Consider the following 19,830-nt stretch of genomic DNA (forward strand, 5'->3'; position numbering starts at 1 on the left):
GACAGCCCCTCCAATGATGTCAAGCATCGACTCCTCCAGCTGGGTAAGGATATACAGGCTTGCCCGTCCCCTGCCGGTTAGTTGCTGCTGCTCTGTGGTTGTGAGCCACTTCACCCTGTAAGAGAGAGGGAAGTTGTCAGTGAGTGTGGTGCAATGTGCTTGGGTGATGTGCCTGTTATGGTTGAATTGCTGGCAGTGTGTGCAAGGTGTCAGATGTGGGTGTGAGGCTTGCAGCAGTGGTAAGTGTGTGAGGGTGAGGTGAAGCTAGGAATGTGAGGTATGAGTGGTGATTGATGTGCGCAGCCCAGTGTTGAGTGCGCTGCGGAATGGCTGAGCGCTCAGCAGGGGGTCAAAGTTTGTGCGAGGCTTCATCTGTTTAAAGCTAGCCTCCACTTTCAAAAGGCAGTCTGCACCTCTGGAAGGTGAGGTGCATTGTTGGTAAGTGAGCGATAGGGGTGTGGTTCATTGAGCAGTGTGTGAGGTTAATCATGTAGTTGGTGGGAGACGGCTTTTGAAGATGCATTCACTGACCTTGACCACTCATGTGAGGTCATTGAACTTCTTTTGGCACTGGATCCAGATCCTCGGGGCAAGACTGCTGGCAGTGACTGCTTCGGTTATCTGTGTCTAGAGGGCCTCCTGGCCCCCTGTGGGTAGAGGACCTGTCTCTTCCTTTCTACCCCCTGCACTAATGCATCTAGTGCTGTGTCCAACAACCTTGATGCCCTTTCTCCACCCTGTTGAGCGATTATTCACTCACAGTTGCCTTCACAAGCAGTTCCAGCAGCTTCTGAATGCAGGATGTACCTCACCTTTAAGAGGTGCAGACTGCCTTTAAGAAGTGGAAGCTAGCATTAAATAGAGCTAGACTCACACGAACTTCAGCCTCCTGTTGAGTCCTCAGCCACTCAGCAGCGCGCTCAGTGCTGGGTTGCACGCAACAATCATGGTCATTTGCTGGCAGCACGAAGGTCGCGTGTTGCCTGCCTTACTTTCAATGGGCACAGGCCAATCGCACAACACAATCCTGGCACCTGTTTTCGGCCTAATTGAATTTTTAGTCCAAAGACTTTGGAGAGGAAGGTCCTTGACATCCTTCCCAAAGTGTAGTTCCCAGAATTGGACAAAATACTCCATATTATAGAATCAGAGGGGGAAACATTCGGTACCTTCACGCCTCCTGTTAGCGCCAACAGATGGTGGTAACGGGGCACTGATGCAGTATCACTGGGGCGAGGCGAATCCAGCATTGCACGGCAAGTCCGGCCCCCCCATTGCGCCGCCGGTACAAAGTATCACCAGGGACTTCAACGCCAGGCAGATTGTGATGTCAGTGAGTGGCCACCCAATCTGCGAAGTTGATTGTCACCACCTACCTTAGTGTCTCAACCAAACAGCGACAGGGAGCAGAGGCGTCAAGCAGCTGGAAGCTGGCTCCAGGGACGTTATTTAAAGGGATCATCAGTAACGAGTCACAGCTGTAGGTTAGTGGAGCTTCAGTGCTTTCTTGTCAGGTTCATAGTGCAACAGTTTAATTCAGTAATTTCAAGGTTATTTTGTATCAGGAGTGTTGTGGCAGCTAAAAAGTAGCTACATTTGTTCTTTAAAAAATCAAATTGCTACACTTGGGTTGTATTGGCACTTAACCTCGCCCTCCAGGATCTACGGTGGAGGGAGCAGAGGCAGTGAGAAAGACTGGAACATGTGGGTAGAGGGTGGAGGAGGGTCATCAAGGCTCTCAACAGGAGCCCTTACCCTCCGAGGGTATTCCGAAAGCACTTCTCCTGCCTCTAATACACAGCTCCTCATTTAATTAGAGGGAGGAGAAGTCCTTGACTGCTCGGGAGGAGCCCTCCAGTACTCGCCGGAGCGGGTGTCTCCTTTCGTGGTGGTCTGCTGCATGCTCCACAACTTGGCCATCATGAGGGTCCAGGCCTTGCCACCAGTGATTGCCGAACCACCTCAGGAGGAGGAAGAGGGAGAGGAGGAATAGAGGAGGAAGAGGAAGACGAGGAGGACGAGGAGGAGGATGAGACGGAGGAAGAACAGGAGCGAGGGAGGAGGCAGCCTTCTGGAAGGGCGGTCCCTGATCGCCTCATCAGACTGCAGTTCAAATGAATTAAACCCCAGATCCCTGTTGTTCACCACACCCCCATCATTCCATCTCTGTCACAGGCCATATCGCAGCGCAAAGCTGAAATGAGACACACCACAAAAGAATCCAAACTGAATTCATATATTTGTCAATAATCAGTGAACACATATTTACAACAAAAATATTAACTGTTCACCCTTGTGCAATCCCTTAGTGCCTCTCGTTACTGTGCCTTTGCCTCCTCTAGTGCTCCTACAAAGTTTTGGCCCAGTGGCTGCAGCAGGGCAGGTGGAAGGCTGCTGAGTGCCGGTGCCAGAGACTGCAGATGGCCTTGCAAGACACCCTCAACCAGCCCTGGGTCTGGAAGGCCCGGCTGTAAACTGCACCACCTCAGCATGGGCGGCAGCAGTCTGGGCTGGCTGAATGACAGGCAGCGACAAGGGCAATGGCGGAGTGGCAGTGGTGGGAGCAGGAATGCTGTCATCCTGAGAGAGGACAGCAGCTTCCTGCTCCACTGACCCACTGCCACACCCCTGGGGCAGCACCTCAGCATCACTGGCAATCTGTTGAGCACAGATTGCTGGCCTGCTGCGACGCCGTGAAAGCCCCGGTCGATGGTGGTAGACCCAGCCACGATGGCAGCAGTCAGAGCTTGTGTGGCATCAAGCTGAGACTGCATGAGAGCAGTCTGAGACTCGATGGCAGTAACCATAGACAGCATTACAGCACTAAGACGTTGCGTCGCTTCTGCCTGTGCTGCAATGGAAGCTGCCAGATCGCCCATCACACGTGGCATCAGGTCTGGGTCGCCATAGCCTGTCTGGGAGTCGACCATCCTTTGCAGACTGGAAATGATGGGCTCCATGGTGTGTGCAGAGCCTTGTGCAATGTTGGATGGGGACTCCTCCACGCTCCTTATCATTGGTGAGAGGCTTTCAGGCATCCTTGCCATTGCACCTATCATCTCCGTGTGCATGCCCACCACCCTTCTTCTAAACGCCTCCCCATCGAGGTCCTCATCTGAGTCCTGTGCAGCAGAACTTGCGCGTGAACTCGCCCTCCGGGGAGCTGGCCCTCAAACTACCCTTTCCCTCTGGCCTTGCTGCAGCCCACTCATCCCCAGTGCCTCACCCTGTGCAGATCCCGCTACTATACTCGCCTCTAAAGAACACGTAGTACCAATATCTGAGCTGGTGCCTTGAGGGTGAGACATGCAGTGATGCGGTGTGTTCTTCCTCCTCCTCCTCCTCTTCTCCTGCCTCACTCTCTATGGTGCCCTCAGGGACAGGCTGCTCAGGTGTTTACTCATTATCTGAAAGCATAAAGGCACAAGATTCAGGTTAAGGTGAGGGGAAAGGGGCAGGAGGGAGAAATGCATGCATACAGCATGATTAGCTGGAAAGTGCGAAACACTTGTGGGGTGAGGGGGAAGTGGAATGTGAGAAGAAGGAGTAGGGATGAACATACCCTTGTTGTCCCCAAGGGGGTCAACGTCGCCAGTGGCCTCGGCGCCCACCACTTGGCATCCAATAAGCTACAGCACTCGATTCTCCAGCGCACACAGTGGTTGGGTGTCGGCTTGTCCCCAGCCTGTGCACTCCTGCTCACTCCTGTTGTGAACCACCTTAGACTGCAAGAGAAAGGAAAGTGTGTGAGTGAGTGTGGAGCAATGTGTTTGGGTGATGTGCCTGTCATAGTTGAATAGCTGTCATTGTGTGCAAGGTGTGAGTGTTGCTAGGTGGAGATTGTTGGTGGGTGAGTGCTGGGGTATGGTGCTTTGGGCAGTGCATGTAGACTGTGGTTCAGATGATAGTATGTAGCATTTGTTGAAGCATTGACTCACCCTGACCTCCCGAGTAAGGTCATTAAATTTCTTCCTGCACTGTGTGTGGGTCCTGGGGACCACAGTGCTGCCCGAGATGTGCTGCGTTACCTCCCTCCACATGGTGTGGTAGACTTGCAGCAAGGACCTCCTGCCACTTGTTGAGTAGAGCACCGCCCTCCATCTCTCCACAGCGAACACCAACGCCTCCAATGCTTGGTCGCTGAATCTGTGGGCTCGCTCCCTGGGGCATGGATCTGCCATGAGTACAGCTGCTTCAGTCCTCCGACTCCTTCTCCTTGACCTGCTGCTGCTTGCTGAGGCAGCTGCACAGCCAGCAATGCTGAGAATGAGGTTCTGCAGCATCAATGAACCTCCCCTTTAAGAACTGGAAAAAGCCTGTGGCAATCATGACTTGCGATTAGACTGCATGCAATATTGATCCACCCTTTGAGTGTAACGCCAATGAGCTTGGGCTTTAAGACTTGAATTAGGACTCCAATCATCTCTTTGAGCAGAGAGCACGAATTTTGCGTGCAGTCTAAAGCATTAACGCCTGGCGCTAATTCTCCAACTTCTCTAATTTTATCGCCCATTCCTGGACTATATGAATTTCTAGCCCATAGAAATTTACGACACAGAAAGAGGCCATTCGGCCCATCGTGTCTGTGCCGGCCAAAAAAGAGCTCTCCAGCCTAATCTCACTTTCCAGCTCTTGGGCCATAGCCCTGTCGGTTACGGCTCTTCAAGTGCACATCCAAGTATGTTTTAAATGTGATGAGGGTTCCTGCCTCTACCACCCTTTCAGGCAGTGAGTTCCAGACCCCCACCACCCTCTGGGTGAAAAAAGTTTTCCTCAACTCCCCTCTAATCCTTCCACCAATTACTTTAAATCTATGCCCCTTGGCTATTGACGTCTCTGCTGAGGGAAATAGGTCCTTCTTATCCACTCTATCTTGGTCCCTCAAAGTTTTATACACCTCAATAAGGTCTCCCCTCAGCCTCCTCTGTTCCAAGAAAAACAGACCCAGCCTATCCAGTCTTTCCTCATAGCTAAAATTTTCCAGTTCTGGCAACACCATTGTAAATCTCCTCTGTACCCTCTCTAGTGCAATCACAACTTTCTTGTAATGTGGTGACCAGAACTGCACGCAGTACTCTAGCGGAGGCCTAACTAGTGTTTTATACAGTTGAAGCATAACCTCCCGGCTCTTGTATTCTATGCCACAGCTAATAAAGGCAAGCATTCCGTGTGCCTTCTTAACCACCTTATCTACCTGTCCTGCTACCTTCAGGGATCTGTGGACATGCACTCCAAGGTCCCTTTGTTCCTCTACATTTCTCAGTATCCTACCATTTATTGTGTATTCCCTTGTTCTGTTAGCCCTCCCCAAATACATTACCTCACACTTTTCCGGATTGAATTCCATTTGGCACTTGTCTGCACACCTAACCAGTCCATTGATATCTTCCTGCAGTCTACGGCTTTCTTCCTCATTATCAACCACACGGCCAATTTTTGTATCATCTGCAAACTTCTTAATCATGCCCCCTACATTGAAGTCAAAATCACTGATACATACCACAAAAAGCAAGTGAACTTAATACTGAGCCCTCCGGAATCCCACTGGAAACAGCTCTCCAGTCACTAAAACACCCGTCAACCATTACTCTTTGCTTCCTGCCGCTGAGCCAGTTTTAGATCCAACTTGCCACTTTCCCTTGGATCCCATGGGCTTTTACTTTTCGGACCATTCTGCCATGTGGGAATTGAGGCCTCCGGTTGAGGCCTAACCAGTGATTTATAAGGGTTTAGCATAACTTCCTTGCTTTTGTACTCTATGCCTCTATTAATAAAGCCAAGGACCCAGTATGCTTCTTTAACAGCCTTATCAACTTGTCCTGCCACTGTCAAAATTTCTCTCTGTTCCTGCACCCCCTTAAAAATTGTACCATTTAGTTTATATCGCCTCTCCTCATTCTTTCTTCCAAAATGCACCACTTCAAACTTCTCTGCGATAAATTTCATCTGCCATATGTCTGCCCATTTCACCAGTCTGTCTATGTCCTCCTGAAGTCTGTTACTATCCTCATCACTATACTACATTTCTGAGTTTTGTGTCATCTGCAAACATTTAAAGTATGCCCTATATACCCATGTCCAGGTCAGTAATGTATATCAAAAGGGAAGGCCATGCTTGACCAACCTTATTGAATTCTTTGAAGAAGTAACAGAAAGGTTAGACAAGGGTAATGTAGTAGACGTCATATATTTGGATTTTCAAAAGGCCTTCGATAAGGTACCACAGAGTAGACTCATGACTAAAGTCAGAACATGTAGAGTCAGTAGACAAGTAGCAGAATGGATAGCAAACTGGATACAAAACAGAAAACAGAGTGTAGGGGTTAAAGGTAGTTACTCAGACTGGTGGAATGTTGGAAGTAGTGTTCCACAGGGATCAGTACAACACCAAATTGGGGGGTATAGTTAATACAGAGGATGACTGCAACAAAATACAGGAAGACATTAATGAACTTGCAGAATGGGCGTGTTATTGACAAAGGGACTTCAATATAGATAAGTGTGAACTGGTGCATTTTTAAAATCTATGGAATTTTTATCTTGGCATGGTGGGAATGACACTCCAGACGTATAAAATTAGTTTTTCATGCCAGAGAGGTTGTTCAGCAGTAATTATGACTTAGTATGCCATTAAAAACTCAGTTACACCTCAGTCAACAAGGCTTAGCTTTTTCAATGGTTTTTACAGCGAGAATAGTGCGTAAAAAGTTCACATCAAATCAGTGATTTCTAATGATTGCATCTGCGAAGACTGCAACAGCGCACTCTGTGGAGGAGCAGGGTATCACTGACAGCAACTTCCGGATTTTCGTGTTTAACTGCGTATGTGCGGACGCCAGAGGTGGCTGTCAGTTTTACACAACAGCAAACACTGACGGTTTCATTGTCATTTCAACCACAAATTCCGGGATGATGATTCTGTCTCAGGATCCTGTTGGCATTCATAAACTGATCAAGTCTCGCTCCCGCAGTTAGTGATGTCACTAGATTCCAACCGTGTCAGTCTTTTGTTATTCTGTATTTATTGAATTTGTTTAATGCAGTTAAATATTGTGCTTTTTGCATGTAAGAGGAAAATGGCTGCAAATCCAATAAGGCCACCCGACTATCACTTAAACCACGAGATTGAAACTCAACTAATGTGTTAATCACCTAAGACCTGACCTTAGAATACTGTTAAATTTATCGACAACTACTCATGTCTCCCACACAGCAGCGTTTGTTATACAACTCCCTCATTTCCTCATTATATCAGAACGCTTGCAGGTTGCAGTTATTGTCATCTCTGAGAAGTGACGGTAGTTCATTCCACAATTATTGCAGAAAAATTCACCATTTACCTATTGTATTCTAGAAGCTATTCCAGAGTGAGTTACAGGCTGGAATTTAATCAAGGAATTCGGGTGGTTTATATATAGAATAACAGATACCTGGGAGTGAGTTACAGGCTGGAATCGAATCGAGGGGTTCAGGGGGTTTATATATAGAATAACAGATACCCGGGAGTGAGTCACAGGCTGGAACCTAATCGAGGGGTTCAGGGGGTTTATATATAGAATAACAGATACCTGGGAGTGAGTCACAGGCTGGAACCTAATCGAGGGGTTCGGGGGGTTTATATATAGAATAACAGATACCTGGGAGTGAGTCACAGGCTGGAACCTAATCGAGGGGTTCGGGGGGTTTATATATAGAATAACAGATACCCGGGAGTGAGTTACAGGCTGGAATCTAATCGAGGGGTTCGGGGGGTTTATATATAGAATAACAGATACCCGGGAGTGAGTTACAGGCTGGAATCTAATCGAGGGGTTCGGGAGGTTTATATATAGAATAACAGATACCCGGGAGTGAGTTACAGGCTGGAATCTAATCGAGGGGTTTATATATAGAATAACAGATACCCGGGAGTGAGTTACAGGCTGGAATCTAATCGAGGGGTTTATATCTAGAATAACAGATACCCGGGAGTGAGTTACAGGCTGGAATCTAATCGAGGGGTTCGGGGGAGTTTATATATAGAATAACAGATACCCGGGAGTGAGTTACAGGCTGGAATCTAATCGAGGGGTTCGGGGGGTTTATATATAGAATAACGGATACCCGGGAGTGAGTTACAGGCTGGAATCTAATCGAGGGGTTCGGGGGGTTTATATATAGAATAACGGATACCCGGGAGTGAGTTACAGGCTGGAATCTAATCGAGGGGTTCGGGGGGTTTATATATAGAATAACGAATACCCGGGAGTGAGTTACAAGCTGGAATCTTACTGAGGAGTTCATAGAATCATAGAATAGTACATCACAGAAGGAGGCCATTCGCCCAGCGAGTCTGCGCCGGCTCTTTCGAAGAGCAATCCAGTCAGTCCCACTCCCCCGCTCTTTCCCCATATCCCTGCAAATTTTTCTCCTTCAAGTATTTATCCAATTCCCTTTTGAAGGCTGCTATTGAATCTGTTTTCACCGCCCTACCAGGCAGCACATTCCAAATCCTAACCACTCATTGTGTAAAAAGTTTTTTCCTCATGTCGCCTCTGGTTCTTTTGTCAATCACCTTAAATCTGTGCCCTCTGGTTATCGACCCTTCAGCCATTGGAAAGAGTTTCTCTTTATTTACTCTGTCTAAACCCTTCCTGATTTTAAGCACCTCGATCAAATCTCCTCTTAGCCTTCTCTGTTCCAAGGAGAGCAACCCCAGCTTCTCGAGTCTATCCACATAACTGTAATCCCTCATCACTGGAACCATTCCAGTAAATCTCCTCTTCACCCTCTCCAATGCCTTCACGTCCTTCCTGAAGTGTGGTGCCCAGAATGGGGCTCAATACTCTAGCTGGGGCCGAACTCGTGTTTTATATCGGGTTAGCATAACTTCCTGGCTTTTGCACTCAATTCAATTCAATTCAATTCAATTCAAATCGCTTTATTGGCATGATAACGTACATCTTATGTCTACGCCTCTATTTATAAAGCCCAGGGTCCTGTATGCTTTATTAACTGCTTTGTTAACCTGGCCTGCAACCTTCAGAGATTTGTTCACAAACACCCCCAGGTCCCTCTCTTTTTCACCCCCTTTAAAATTGTACCATTTAGTGTGTATTTCCTCTCCTCATTCTTGCTACCAAAATGTATCACCTCACACTTTTCTGCGTTAAATTTCATCTGCCATGTGTCCGCCCATTCCACCAGCCTTTCTATGTCCTCTTGAAGTCTATTACGATCTTCGGCACTGTTTACTACACTTCCAAGTTTCATGTCATCCTCAAATTTTGAAATTGTGCACCCAAGTACAAATCAGGGAGTTTATATATAGAATAACAGATACCCAGGAGTGAGTTACAGGCTGGAATCTAATTGAGGGGTTCGGGGGGTTTATATATAGAATAACAGATACCTGGGAGTGAGTTACAGGCTGCAATCTAATCGAGGGGTTCAGGGGGTTTATATATAGAATAACAGATACCTGGGAGTGAGTTACAGGCTGGAATCTAATCGAGGGGTTCAGGGGGTTTATATATAGAATAACAGATACCCGGGAGTGAGTTACAGGCTGGAATCTAATCGAGGGGTTCAGGGGGTTTATATATAGAATAACAGATACCTGGGAGTGAGTTACAGGCTGGAATCTAATCGAGGGGTTCAGGGGGTTTATATATAGAATAACAGATACCCGGGAGTGAGTTACAGGCTGGAATCTAATCGAGGGGTTCGGGGGGTTTATATACAGAATAACAGATACCCGGGAGTGAGTTACAGGCTGGAATCTAATCGAGGGGTTCGGGGGGTTTATATATAGAATAACAAATACCCGGGAATGAGTTACAGGCTGGAATCTAATCGAGGGGTTCAGGGTGTTTATATACAGAATAACAGATACCCGGGAGTGAGTTACAGGCTCGAATCTAATCGAGGGGTTCGGCGGGGTTTATATATAGAATAACAAATACCCGGGAATGAGTTACAGGCTGGAATCTAATCGAGGGGTTCGGGGGGTTTATATATAGAATAACAGATACCCGGGAGTGAGTTACAGGCTGGAATCTAATCGAGGGGTTCAGGGGGTTTATATATAGAATAACAGATACCCGGGAGTGAGTTACAGGCTGGAATCTAATCGAGGGGTTCAGGGGGTTTATATATAGAATAACAGATACCCGGGAGTGAGTTACAGGCTGGAATCTAATCGAGGGGTTCAGGGGGTTTATATATAGAATAACAGATACCCGGGAGTGAGTTACAGGCTGGAATCTAATCGAGGGGTTCAGGGAGTTTATATATAGAATAACAGATACCCGGGAGTGAGTTACAGGCTGGAATCTAATCGAGGGGTTCAGGGGGTTTATATATAGAATAACAGATACCCGGGAGTGAGTTACAGGCTGGAATCTAATCGAGGGGTTCAGGGGGTTTATATATAGAATAACAGATACCTGGGAGTGAGTTACAGGCTGGAATCTAATCGAGGGGTTCAGGGGGTTTATATATAGAATAACAGATACCCGGGAGTGAGTTACAGGCTGGAATCTAATCGAGGGGTTCAGGGGGTTTATATATAGAATAACAGATACCTGGGAGTGAGTTACAGGCTGGAATCTAATCGAGGGGTTCGGGGGGTTTATATATAGAATAACAGATACCCGGGAGTGAGTTACAGGCTGGAATCTAATCGAGGGGTTCGGGGGGTTTATATATAGAATAACAGATACCCGGGGGTGAGTTACAGGCTGGAATCTAATCGAGGGGTTCAGGGGGTTTATATATAGAATAACAGATACCCGGGAGTGAGTTACAGGCTGGAATCTAATCGAGGGGTTCGGGGGGTTTATATATAGAATAACAGATACCCGGGAGTGAGTTACAGGCTGGAATCTAATCGAGGGGTTCGGGGGGTTTATATATAGAATAACAGATACCCGGGAGTGAGTTACAGGCTGGAATCTAATCGAGGGGTTCGGGGGGTTTATATATAGAATAACAGATACCCGGGAGTGAGTTACAGGCTGGAATCTAATCGAGGGGTTCAGGGGGTTTATATATAGAATAACAGATACCTGGGAGTGAGTTACAGGCTGGAATCTAATCGAGGGGTTCGGGGGTTTATATATAGAATAACAGATACCCGGGAGTGAGTTACAGGCTGGAATCTAATCGAGGGGTTCGGGGGGTTTATATATAGAATAACAGATACCCGGGAGTGAGTTACAGGCTGGAATCTAATCGAGGGGTTCGGGGGGTTTATATATAGAATAACAGATACCCGGGAGTGAGTTACAGGCTGGAATCTAATCGAGGGGTTCGGGGGGTTTATATATAGAATAACAGATACCCGGGAGTGAGTTACAGGCTGGAATCTAATCGAGGGGTTCGGGGGGTTTATATATAGAATAACAGATACCCGGGAGTGAGTTACAGGCTGGAATCTAATCGAGGGGTTCGGGGGGTTTATATATAAAATAACAGATACCCGGGAGTGAGTTACAGGCTGGAACCGAATATTTGCGGCTGATGGGCTGAGAATCTCCTCTCTCTGCCAACACTGATATGAATCTGAATGAATTGAACCCAGTTCGCAGTGGGCAGGAACTGACATCACAAAACGAGCACGAAGTTGGCCACAAATGATCACTGAGTGAGGGAGGAATGGGTAATGCGGCCCTGGTACTGCAGATGGTGCTGTTCCTGGGTTGGGGCACAGGGATATTGTTGGGGCAGTGCAGCGAGTGAGAGTGACTGGTGGCCCTGACCTGGGACCCAGTGACGATACTGACAGGGGTGCAGATAGTTGTTCCACTGTCCATCTATCACCGTGATGTGAGTGAGAATTCACCCCGCCAAAAACACACTGCAATCTCACCAAAGGCTATGACATCTTCACTGCCAGACTGATGTGCATGAATTGATTCTGGAGGTTCAGTGATTGCCTTACATTCACCCACAGCAGTCTGGTATTTGCAATACTCTGTGAATAATCAATTCATATAAAAATAGATAAATGTTTGCAGTAGTTCTGCCTCGTTGATAGATTGTGACTGTGAGGCCTCAGAATCTGACTTGCGTGTTCCGCAAGTTGAGAGCGGGTGAGCTGCCTGCCCATAACGGGTTAATTATCAATACTGAGTTAGAGAGAGGAAGGAATCCGCACACTCCCGTATAACCAGTGTGTGCCTGGTCCTAGCCTGCTGTTTCAGGAGTCCGCGGTACCAATGCCTCAATGTGTTGCCTTCACCTAAAGAGCTGGGTGTGATCCTGCTTTCCCTGGGTGCGATCCTGCTTTCCCTGGGTGTGATCCTGCTTTCCCTGGGTGTGATCCTGCTTTCCCTGGGTGCGATCCTGCTTTCCCTGGGTGTGATCCTGCTTTCCCTGGGTGCGATCCTGCTTTCCCTGGGTGTGATCCTGCTTTCCCTGGGTGTGATCCTGCTTTCCCTGGGTGTGATCCTGCTTTCCCTGGGTGTGATCCTGCTTTCCCTGGGTGCGATCCTGCTTTCCCTGGGTGTGATCCTGCTTTCCCTGGGTGTGATCCTGCTTTCCCTGGGTGCGATCCTGCTTTCCCTGGGTGCGATCCTGCTTTCCCTGGGTGCGATCCTGCTTTCCCTGGGTGTGATCCTGCTTTCCCTGGGTGTGATCCTGCTTTCCCTGGGTGTGATCCTGCTTTCCCTGGGTGTGATCCTGCTTTCCCTGGGTGCGATCCTGCTTTCCCTGGGTGCGATCCTGCTTTCCCTGGGTGTGATCCTGCTTTCCCTGGGTGTGATCCTGCTTTCCCTGGGTGTGATCCTGCTTTCCCTGGGTGTGATCCTGCTTTCCCTGGGTGTGATCCTGCTTTCCCTGGGTGCGATCCTGCTTTCCCTGGGTGTGATCCTGCTTTCCCTGGGTGCGATCCTGCTTTCCCTGGGTGTGATCCTGCTTTCCCTGGGTGTGATCCTGCTTTCCCTGGGTGTGATCCTGCTTTCCCTGGGTGTGATCCTGCTTTCCCTGGGTGTGATCCTGCTTTCCCTGGGTGTGATCCTGCTTTCCCTGGGTGTGATCCTGCTTTCCCTGGGTGTGATCCTGCTTTCCCTGGGTGTGATCCTGCTTTCCCTGGGTGTGATCCTGCTTTCCCTGGGTGCCGGCGGTGGACCGCCGTGTTACTGACAGAGTCGTCACATCTGCAGTTTCAGTGGAGCCACGTGCGTTGTGCTGAGGGAGGGGTGGGGGGCGGGGGTGAGCAGACTGAGGGAAGGTTTACAAGCGGCAATGTGCTCACAGGGGGGGGGGGGGGGGAGTTTGTAAATGAGGGGGAGGCGGAGTTGAAGCGAAGTGCTGGGTGCCCTGGAGGTGGAGATGTCAGCTTGTAAATGGCAGGTGGAGAGAGAGGAAGCAGCGTGTGTGTGAAGTTTAGTAATGTTGAAGTTGGATTTTTTCCGAGTGCTGCTTGTGTGTGAGGCAAAGCAGTGCCGGAGAGCCCTGCGACTTGTAGCTGAATAAGGCAAAGAGAGAGAGAGACAGAGCGCAGAGCAAGTGGAGAGATACAACCGGTATCCTGAACAAGATAGCCCTCGCTCTCTGGGATTTACTCCTCAAATCCCCAGACCGGGACTGCCTGGGGCTGGGACACTTTGCTCTCATCTCCCACAACTTTCGCCTAGTTATTTCCGCTCAGCGGTTTTCGGAGCCCCCCCGAGATCTCCGCGCCTCTGGCCGGCTGGCTGAGGCGGCAGAGCGGGCGAGTGGCGCCCGGTCAGCCGAGCTCGAGTGCTCCCCGGGCGGCTGCTGCAGGGCTGGGTGCCCGCTCCATCAGCTGGAGTCCCCGGGCCCGGGCGACATGCCCCGCAACCACGCGGGGAACGGCGGAGTGGCCGACGACAAGCGGGTGGAGTTCGTGGGGCTGACGGCGGCGGAGAGCGGCTCGTCCAGCCGGGAAGGGATGGCGGGCATCCCCGGCGACAGGCACCAGGGCAGCCGGCTGAGGCTGGCGGGGGCACCCGGGGACGGAGAGAGGCTGGCTCTGGCGGGGGTGCCCGGGGACAGCGCGCAGAGTGCCCGCGTCGGGCTGCTGGGCAGACCGCTGCCCCTCAAACACGGCAACAAGAGGAATGCCCGCTACCGAAAGCTGCAGAACTGCCTGTACAACGTGCTGGAGAGACCCCGCGGATGGGCGTTCATTTACCACGCCTTCATGTAAGTACCGAGCACCTCTCTCACTCAGCGCCAGCTCCCCAATATCGGCCGTGCCCTGCGCCAGCGCAACAGGCGGCATTCCCGCCGGGAACACCAGCAGCTCCCAAATTATCACCTTCCAAATTACCTCCCCACACACTGCAATCTTTAGAAACTGTGCTGGCCGTTTTAATGTTGAAATTATTTTTAACTACATTACTTATATAATTTGCAGATGCATTTGTGTTTACAATGTTTATAAACTGCTGTTTTTAAAGTATATTTCAATACTTTGCTGATATATTTTAACGGTACATTTTAAGTATATACAGAATGTAATATGTATATAGTTTATAAACCGAGTTGCTGTTTTTATTTTAAAGTATATTTAAATACAGTCACGATTTATTTTGATGGTGCATTTTAAATATATTTTAAACTCTGCTGGTGTTTTCAAAATACTTATAAGTACAATTGTGAGGGTGTTTTTGTTCTTAAGTGTATAGAAATGCCTACATGGTTTGATGGTGCATCTTGTGTATTTATCGTTTAGAAACTGCCGTGTTGTCAAAATGTGTAAAAGTGCGAATGTTGCGCTGGTACTTCGTCAAATATATCGAAATAATTGCAAATATGTATTTCAAATTACTCATGAAACTTTAGAGATGGTTTCTGCCTTGACTTGGGAAATGTAAGCTCGCGCCGCGCTGTAACTGTGTCCGCCGGCGGTGTGAGCGCCCGGGCTGTAACTGTGTCCGCCGGCGGTGTGAGCGCCCGGGCTGTAACTGTGTCCGCCCGCGGTGTGAGCGCCCGGGCTGTAACTGTGTCCGCCGGCGGTGTGAGCGCCCGGGCTGTAACTGTGTCCGCCGGCGGTGTGAGCGCCCGGGCTTTAACTGTGTCCGCCCGCGGTGTGAGCGCCCGGGCTGTAACTGTGTCCGCCGGCGGTGTGAGCGCCCGGGCTGTAACTGTGTCCGCCCGCGGTGTGAGCGCCCGGGCTGTAACTGTGTCCGCCGGCGGTGTGAGCGCCCGGGCTGTAACTGTGTCCGCCCGCGGTGTGAGCGCCCGGGCTGTAACTGTGTCCGCCCGCGGTGTGAGCGCCCGGGCTGTAACTGTGTCCGCCGGCGGTGTGAGCGCCCGGGCTGTAACTGTGTCCGCCCGCGGTGTGAGCGCCCGGGCTTTAACTGTGTCCGCCCGCGGTGTGAGCGCCCGGGCTGTAACTGTGTCCGCCCGCGGTGTGAGCGCCCGGGCTGTAACTGTGTCCGCCCGCGGTGTGAGCGCCCGGGCTTTAACTGTGTCCGCCCGCGGTGTGAGCGCCCGGGCTGTAACTGTGTCCGCCGGCGGTGTGAGCGCCCGGGCTGTAACTGTGTCCGCCCGCGGTGTGAGCGCCCGGGCTGTAACTGTGTCCGCCCGCGGTGTGAGCGCCCGGGCTGTAACTGTGTCCGCCCGCGGTGTGAGCGCCCGGGCTGTAACTGTGTCCGCCCGCGGTGTGAGCGCCCGGGCTGTAACTGTGTCCGCCGGCGGTGTGAGCGCCCGGGCTTTAACTGTGTCCGCCCGCGGTGTGAGCGCCCGGGCTGTAACTGTGTCCGCTGGCGGTGTGAGCGCCCGGGCTTTAACTGTGTCCGCCCGCGGTGTGAGCGCCCGGGCTGTAACTGTGTCCGCTGGCGGTGTGAGCGCCCGGGCTGTAACTGTGTCCGCCCGCGGTGTGAGCGCCCGGGCTGTAACTGTGTCCGCTGGCGGTGTGAGCGCCCGGGCTTTAACTGTGTCCGCCCGCGGTGTGAGCGCCCGGGCTGTAACTGTGTCCGCCCGCGGTGTGAGCGCCCGGGCTGTAACTGTGTCCGCTGGCGGTGTGAGCGCCCGGGCTGTAACTGTGTCCGCCCGCGGTGTGAGCGCCCGGGCTGTAACTGTGACCGCCCGCGGTGTGAGCGCCCGGGCTGTAACTGTGTCCGCTGGCGGTGTGAGCGCCCGGGCTGTAACTGTGTCCGCTGGCGGTGTGAGCGCCCGGGCTGTAACTGTGTCCGCCCGCGGTGTGAGCGCCCGGGCTGTAACTGTGTCCGCTGGCGGTGTGAGCGCCCGGGCTGTAACTGTGTCCGCCCGCGGTGTGAGCGCCCGGGCTGTAACTGTGTCCGCCCGCGGTGTGAGCGCCCGGGCTGTAACTGTGTCCGCCGGCGGTGTGAGCGCCCGGGCTGTAACTGTGTCCGCCCGCGGTGTGAGCGCCCGGGCTGTAACTGTGTCCGCCCGCGGTGTGAGCGCCCGGGCTGTAACTGTGTCCGCTGGCGGTGTGAGCGCCCGGGCTGTGCGGCTAGACTTTAATCCGGAGCCTTTCTCCAAATCTACTCCGCTCGGTGTCTTTGCTCGGAGCCCGAATGTTTGGAAAGGTGCGGCGGCCAAATCTGTCTACATTTAACAGGCAATAAAAGTGGCTTCACTCCGGACATGCCGCCGTCTTAAAACATTCCCCTTCACAATAGCTCCAAAGTGAATGAGGAACTTTAGATGTGAGATGCGTTCGGCGAGTTGTGTGTGTCTTAAAGAAACGCCAGTAGACGAACTAAGACTGTTTAAAAAGTGTGTGCGAAGCATTGAACACGCGCGTGAGATTGAAATCCCATCAGTTGGTGTGTTGTCCCCATGGCCAGAAATAACCAGGCCAGCTCATGCTGAGCTATGTGTGTGCAGAATGGACTATGTAGTTTATGTTCCGTTGGTGTTTAGTTGGAAATAACCCAGTGCTCCCTCCCCAATAAAACAAGCCACCGGATGCCGTAATACCCCAATGTGTCTCCCCTGCCCTGTGAAATCTCATTCCCGAGAAAAACACTCCCAAACAATTTATTGACGCACACTAAACAATTTATTGACACTTAGTCTGGGTTTCCTCTTGTCTCCTGCCTCAGTAATGCTGGGGCCGAACTGAAGGCTCAGATATTTTACTGTGAAAACGTAAAGAAATGAAAGAGAAATGTAATTGTTGAGAGAGACGGAGAGGGACAGACAGAGCTAAGTTCCTGACCCGTTGTGAAGCAGCAGAGGCTCAGAGTGCCGGCCTTGCCTCAGTCAGTAGCGCAGTAGCGAGAAGCACAGCGGCAGTGTTCCTGCAGGGTCTGTGGACAGACTGATGTACTGGGGCACAGGGGGCAGACCCATGACCAAGTTCCAGAGTCACCTGCTCACACTCGCCTGGGCCTCAGTGATGAAGTGACCGTGACAGCAGCTGATGGTGAGCTCATCTGAGCGAATGGACTTCAAACCAGCAAGGAACACCCATCACCAACAATCGGTCTCAATTATTAAAAGTTATTAGAATTCCGAAGACAGTTATGATTTTTTTCTACCTCTTCCCCTGAAAAAAACCTTGTGAGGAAGTGAAGATGTAGACAGGCTGGTGAAATGGGCGGACACGTGCAGATGACATTTAACGCAGAAAAGTGTGAAGTGATACATTTTGGTAGAAAAAATGATAAAGACAAAAAAAACTAAAGGGTACAATCCTGAAGGGGGTGCGTGAACTGGGAGTATATGTGCACAAATCATTGAAGGTGGCAGGGCAGGTTGAGAAAGCGGTTACAGGATCCTGGGCTTCATGAATCGAGGTAGAGAGTACAAAAGTGTGGAAATTGACACTCAGTCTGGTTTCCTCTTGTCTCCTGCCTCAGTAATGCTGGGGCCGAACTGAAGGCTGATATTTTACTGTGAAAACGTAAAGAAATGAAAGAGGACTGGGTGAGCAGCGGTTATACTGTGCTCCTGTGAACACAGTGACAGAACTCCGGCTGTCCCGCAGTCTGAAGGGGGCCGCTCAGGCTGATGGCGGTGGCAGAGTTAGGTGGAGGGGGGGAGTCTATCAGCACCGCTCACACAAAGGGTGGATTAGTTGGAAGGGTGCTGTGCCAGACAGGATCAAAGGGGTTGAGAGAATGAAGATGTGTTTTGGAGAAAGGATGTGGTGGGTTTGCGGAGGGAGGGGTTAATCATTCTCCAAGGGACGGATCTGTGGGCCAAATCGCCTTTTACTGTTCCTTAAAATTACAATGCACTAAGTGATTTATTTCTGCGCCAAATGTTAGGAGACTGAACAAAGCTCACCGACATGGCGTTTAGCAGATTAAGCTAACCCGTGTCAACAGTTCAATGTGGAATGATTTGAGATGAATTGAAGTTGTTGCGGCTCCTTGCCTGAGTGCTCCTGAGGTGTACAATGGGAATTCCCGGAGTCCGAGTGGAATAGTGGGACTTACTTATCGTGGTGTTCCAGAACTGCATCAATCGGAGGCGGCTCTGTGTCTGTGTGTGTGTGTCTGTGTGTGTGTCTGTGTGTGTGTGAGTGTGTCTGTGTCTGTGTGTGTGTCTGTGTGTGTGTCTGTGTCTGTGTGTGTGAGTGTGTCTGTGTTGTGGAATGGGCTGCGTTTTGTGTATATTGAGGCATTTAAAAGCTGTGATTGTGACTATTGACTGAAGATCAGTAGAGGCCTGGATCGGTGCTGTGTGACTGAGCTGTGGCAGGAACATGTTCTGGTGCTGTGCGTCTCTGGTGGGCTCTCGGGTGGTCTGTGCCAGTGGAGGTACTGGCACCAGCTCCTCTATATCACATTGCTGCTACTAATCAGGGTCCCCAGCAATGTGAAATAAACACGGCATTGGAGCAGGAGGCTGCGGTGCCCTTGAAATGGAAATCCGTGGAGGTTTGAAAATTCCTGTGTGGGGCTCAGTAATGGAGTGGAAATCTGTGTTGGGGCGGAGAAGCAGAAAATAAGTCCAGCATTTCTGGTTATTTTTGGTAAGCAGTCAGTTATCAGCCAGAAACTGGTTCCAGTCCAAAAGGGACTCTGGTAGCCTGGTGGTCATTCATCACGGGGACAGTGTTAAACCTCCCCTGTGCTGTGTGCTGGGGACAGACAGGACACAGGTTGCAGCAACAGAGAAGGGAGGGGAGGCAGGGCAGGGCCTACTGCAGGCTGCTAGAAAGACCAACAGGAGCTGTGGCACGGTCTTGCAGAGTGGCGGACATCGAGAAAGAAAGAAAGACTTGCATTTATATAGCGCCTTTCACGACACCGGACTTCTCAAAGCGCTTTACAGCCAATGAAGTACTTTTAACGTGTAGTCACTGTTGTAGTGTGGGAAACGCAGTAGCCAATTTGCGCACAGCAAGCTCCCACAAACAGCAATGTGATAATGACCAGATAATCTGTTTCTGTTGTGTTGGTTGAGGGATAAATATTGGCCCAGGACACCGGGGATAACTCCCCTGTTCTTCTTCAAAATAGTGCCATGGGATCTTTTACGTCTACCTGAGAGAGCAGACGGGGCCTCGGTTTAACATCTGATCTAAAAGACGGCACCTCCGACAGTGCAGCACTCCCTCAGCACTGCACTGGAGTGTCAGCCTAGGTTTATGTGCTCCAGTCCCTGGAGAGGGACTTGAACCCACAACCTTCTGACTCAGAGGCAAGGGTGCCGCCCACTTTTTTATTAATATACTTTATTGAACATTCCATTGTATGATACAAATCAATTCCGCCGCTCTGCACAGCCATTCCGCCACCATATTTTAACATCAAAACCTGAAGTTTAATTTGTCTGCTGTAAAATATATTAATCGATGTACTTTAAAAATTGATTGTAAAATACTATCTTTAAATTCCTTTCTGAATAAAACATCCACAGAGCCTTATAATGATCGTTTAGCTTATATTTAAAATA

The 19,830-nt window shown here is 50.3% G+C and overlaps 2 protein-coding genes across 2 annotated transcripts in view; one reads left to right on the forward strand and one right to left on the reverse strand.

Annotated features, from left to right (window-relative positions):
* Positions 1-19: 19 nt before the first annotated feature.
* LOC147103038 (uncharacterized) lies at positions 20-13,599 on the reverse strand. The gene is made up of 3 exons (XM_085963166.1): positions 13,565-13,599; positions 12,479-13,139; positions 20-115 (listed from the first exon to the last, which is right to left on the reverse strand). Exons 1-3 carry the CDS (start codon positions 13,597-13,599, stop codon positions 20-22), a joined length of 792 nt encoding a protein of 263 aa, XP_085819292.1.
* LOC147103039 (potassium voltage-gated channel subfamily KQT member 4-like) overlaps positions 13,301-19,830 on the forward strand; it is a 290,327-nt gene continuing 283,797 nt past the window's right edge. Inside the window, exon 1 of the mRNA XM_085962309.1 lies at positions 13,301-14,151. Within this exon, the coding sequence (XP_085818435.1) occupies positions 13,796-14,151 (356 nt within the window). The 5' untranslated portion in view covers positions 13,301-13,795. The remainder of the gene's footprint in view (positions 14,152-19,830) is intronic.

The sequence above is a fragment of the Somniosus microcephalus genome, chromosome 20 (assembly GCF_052327205.1).
Source record: "Somniosus microcephalus isolate GS21.2 chromosome 20, FLI_Smic_1.0, whole genome shotgun sequence".
In the NCBI taxonomy this organism is placed as follows: domain Eukaryota; kingdom Metazoa; phylum Chordata; class Chondrichthyes; order Squaliformes; family Somniosidae; genus Somniosus; species Somniosus microcephalus.

Coding starts and splice junctions, on each gene's coding strand:
- LOC147103038 (XM_085963166.1), bottom strand. CDS start 13,599: ATGAGAGCAAAGTGTCCCAGCCCCAGGCAGTCCCG. Junction 13,140..13,564: donor CCCAGCCCCAGGCAGTCCCG/GTCTGGGGATTT, acceptor CTGAAACTGCAG/ATGTGACGACTCTGTCAGTA. Junction 116..12,478: donor CAGGATCACACCCAGGGAAA/GCAGGATCGCAC, acceptor TCTCTCTTACAG/GGTGAAGTGGCTCACAACCA.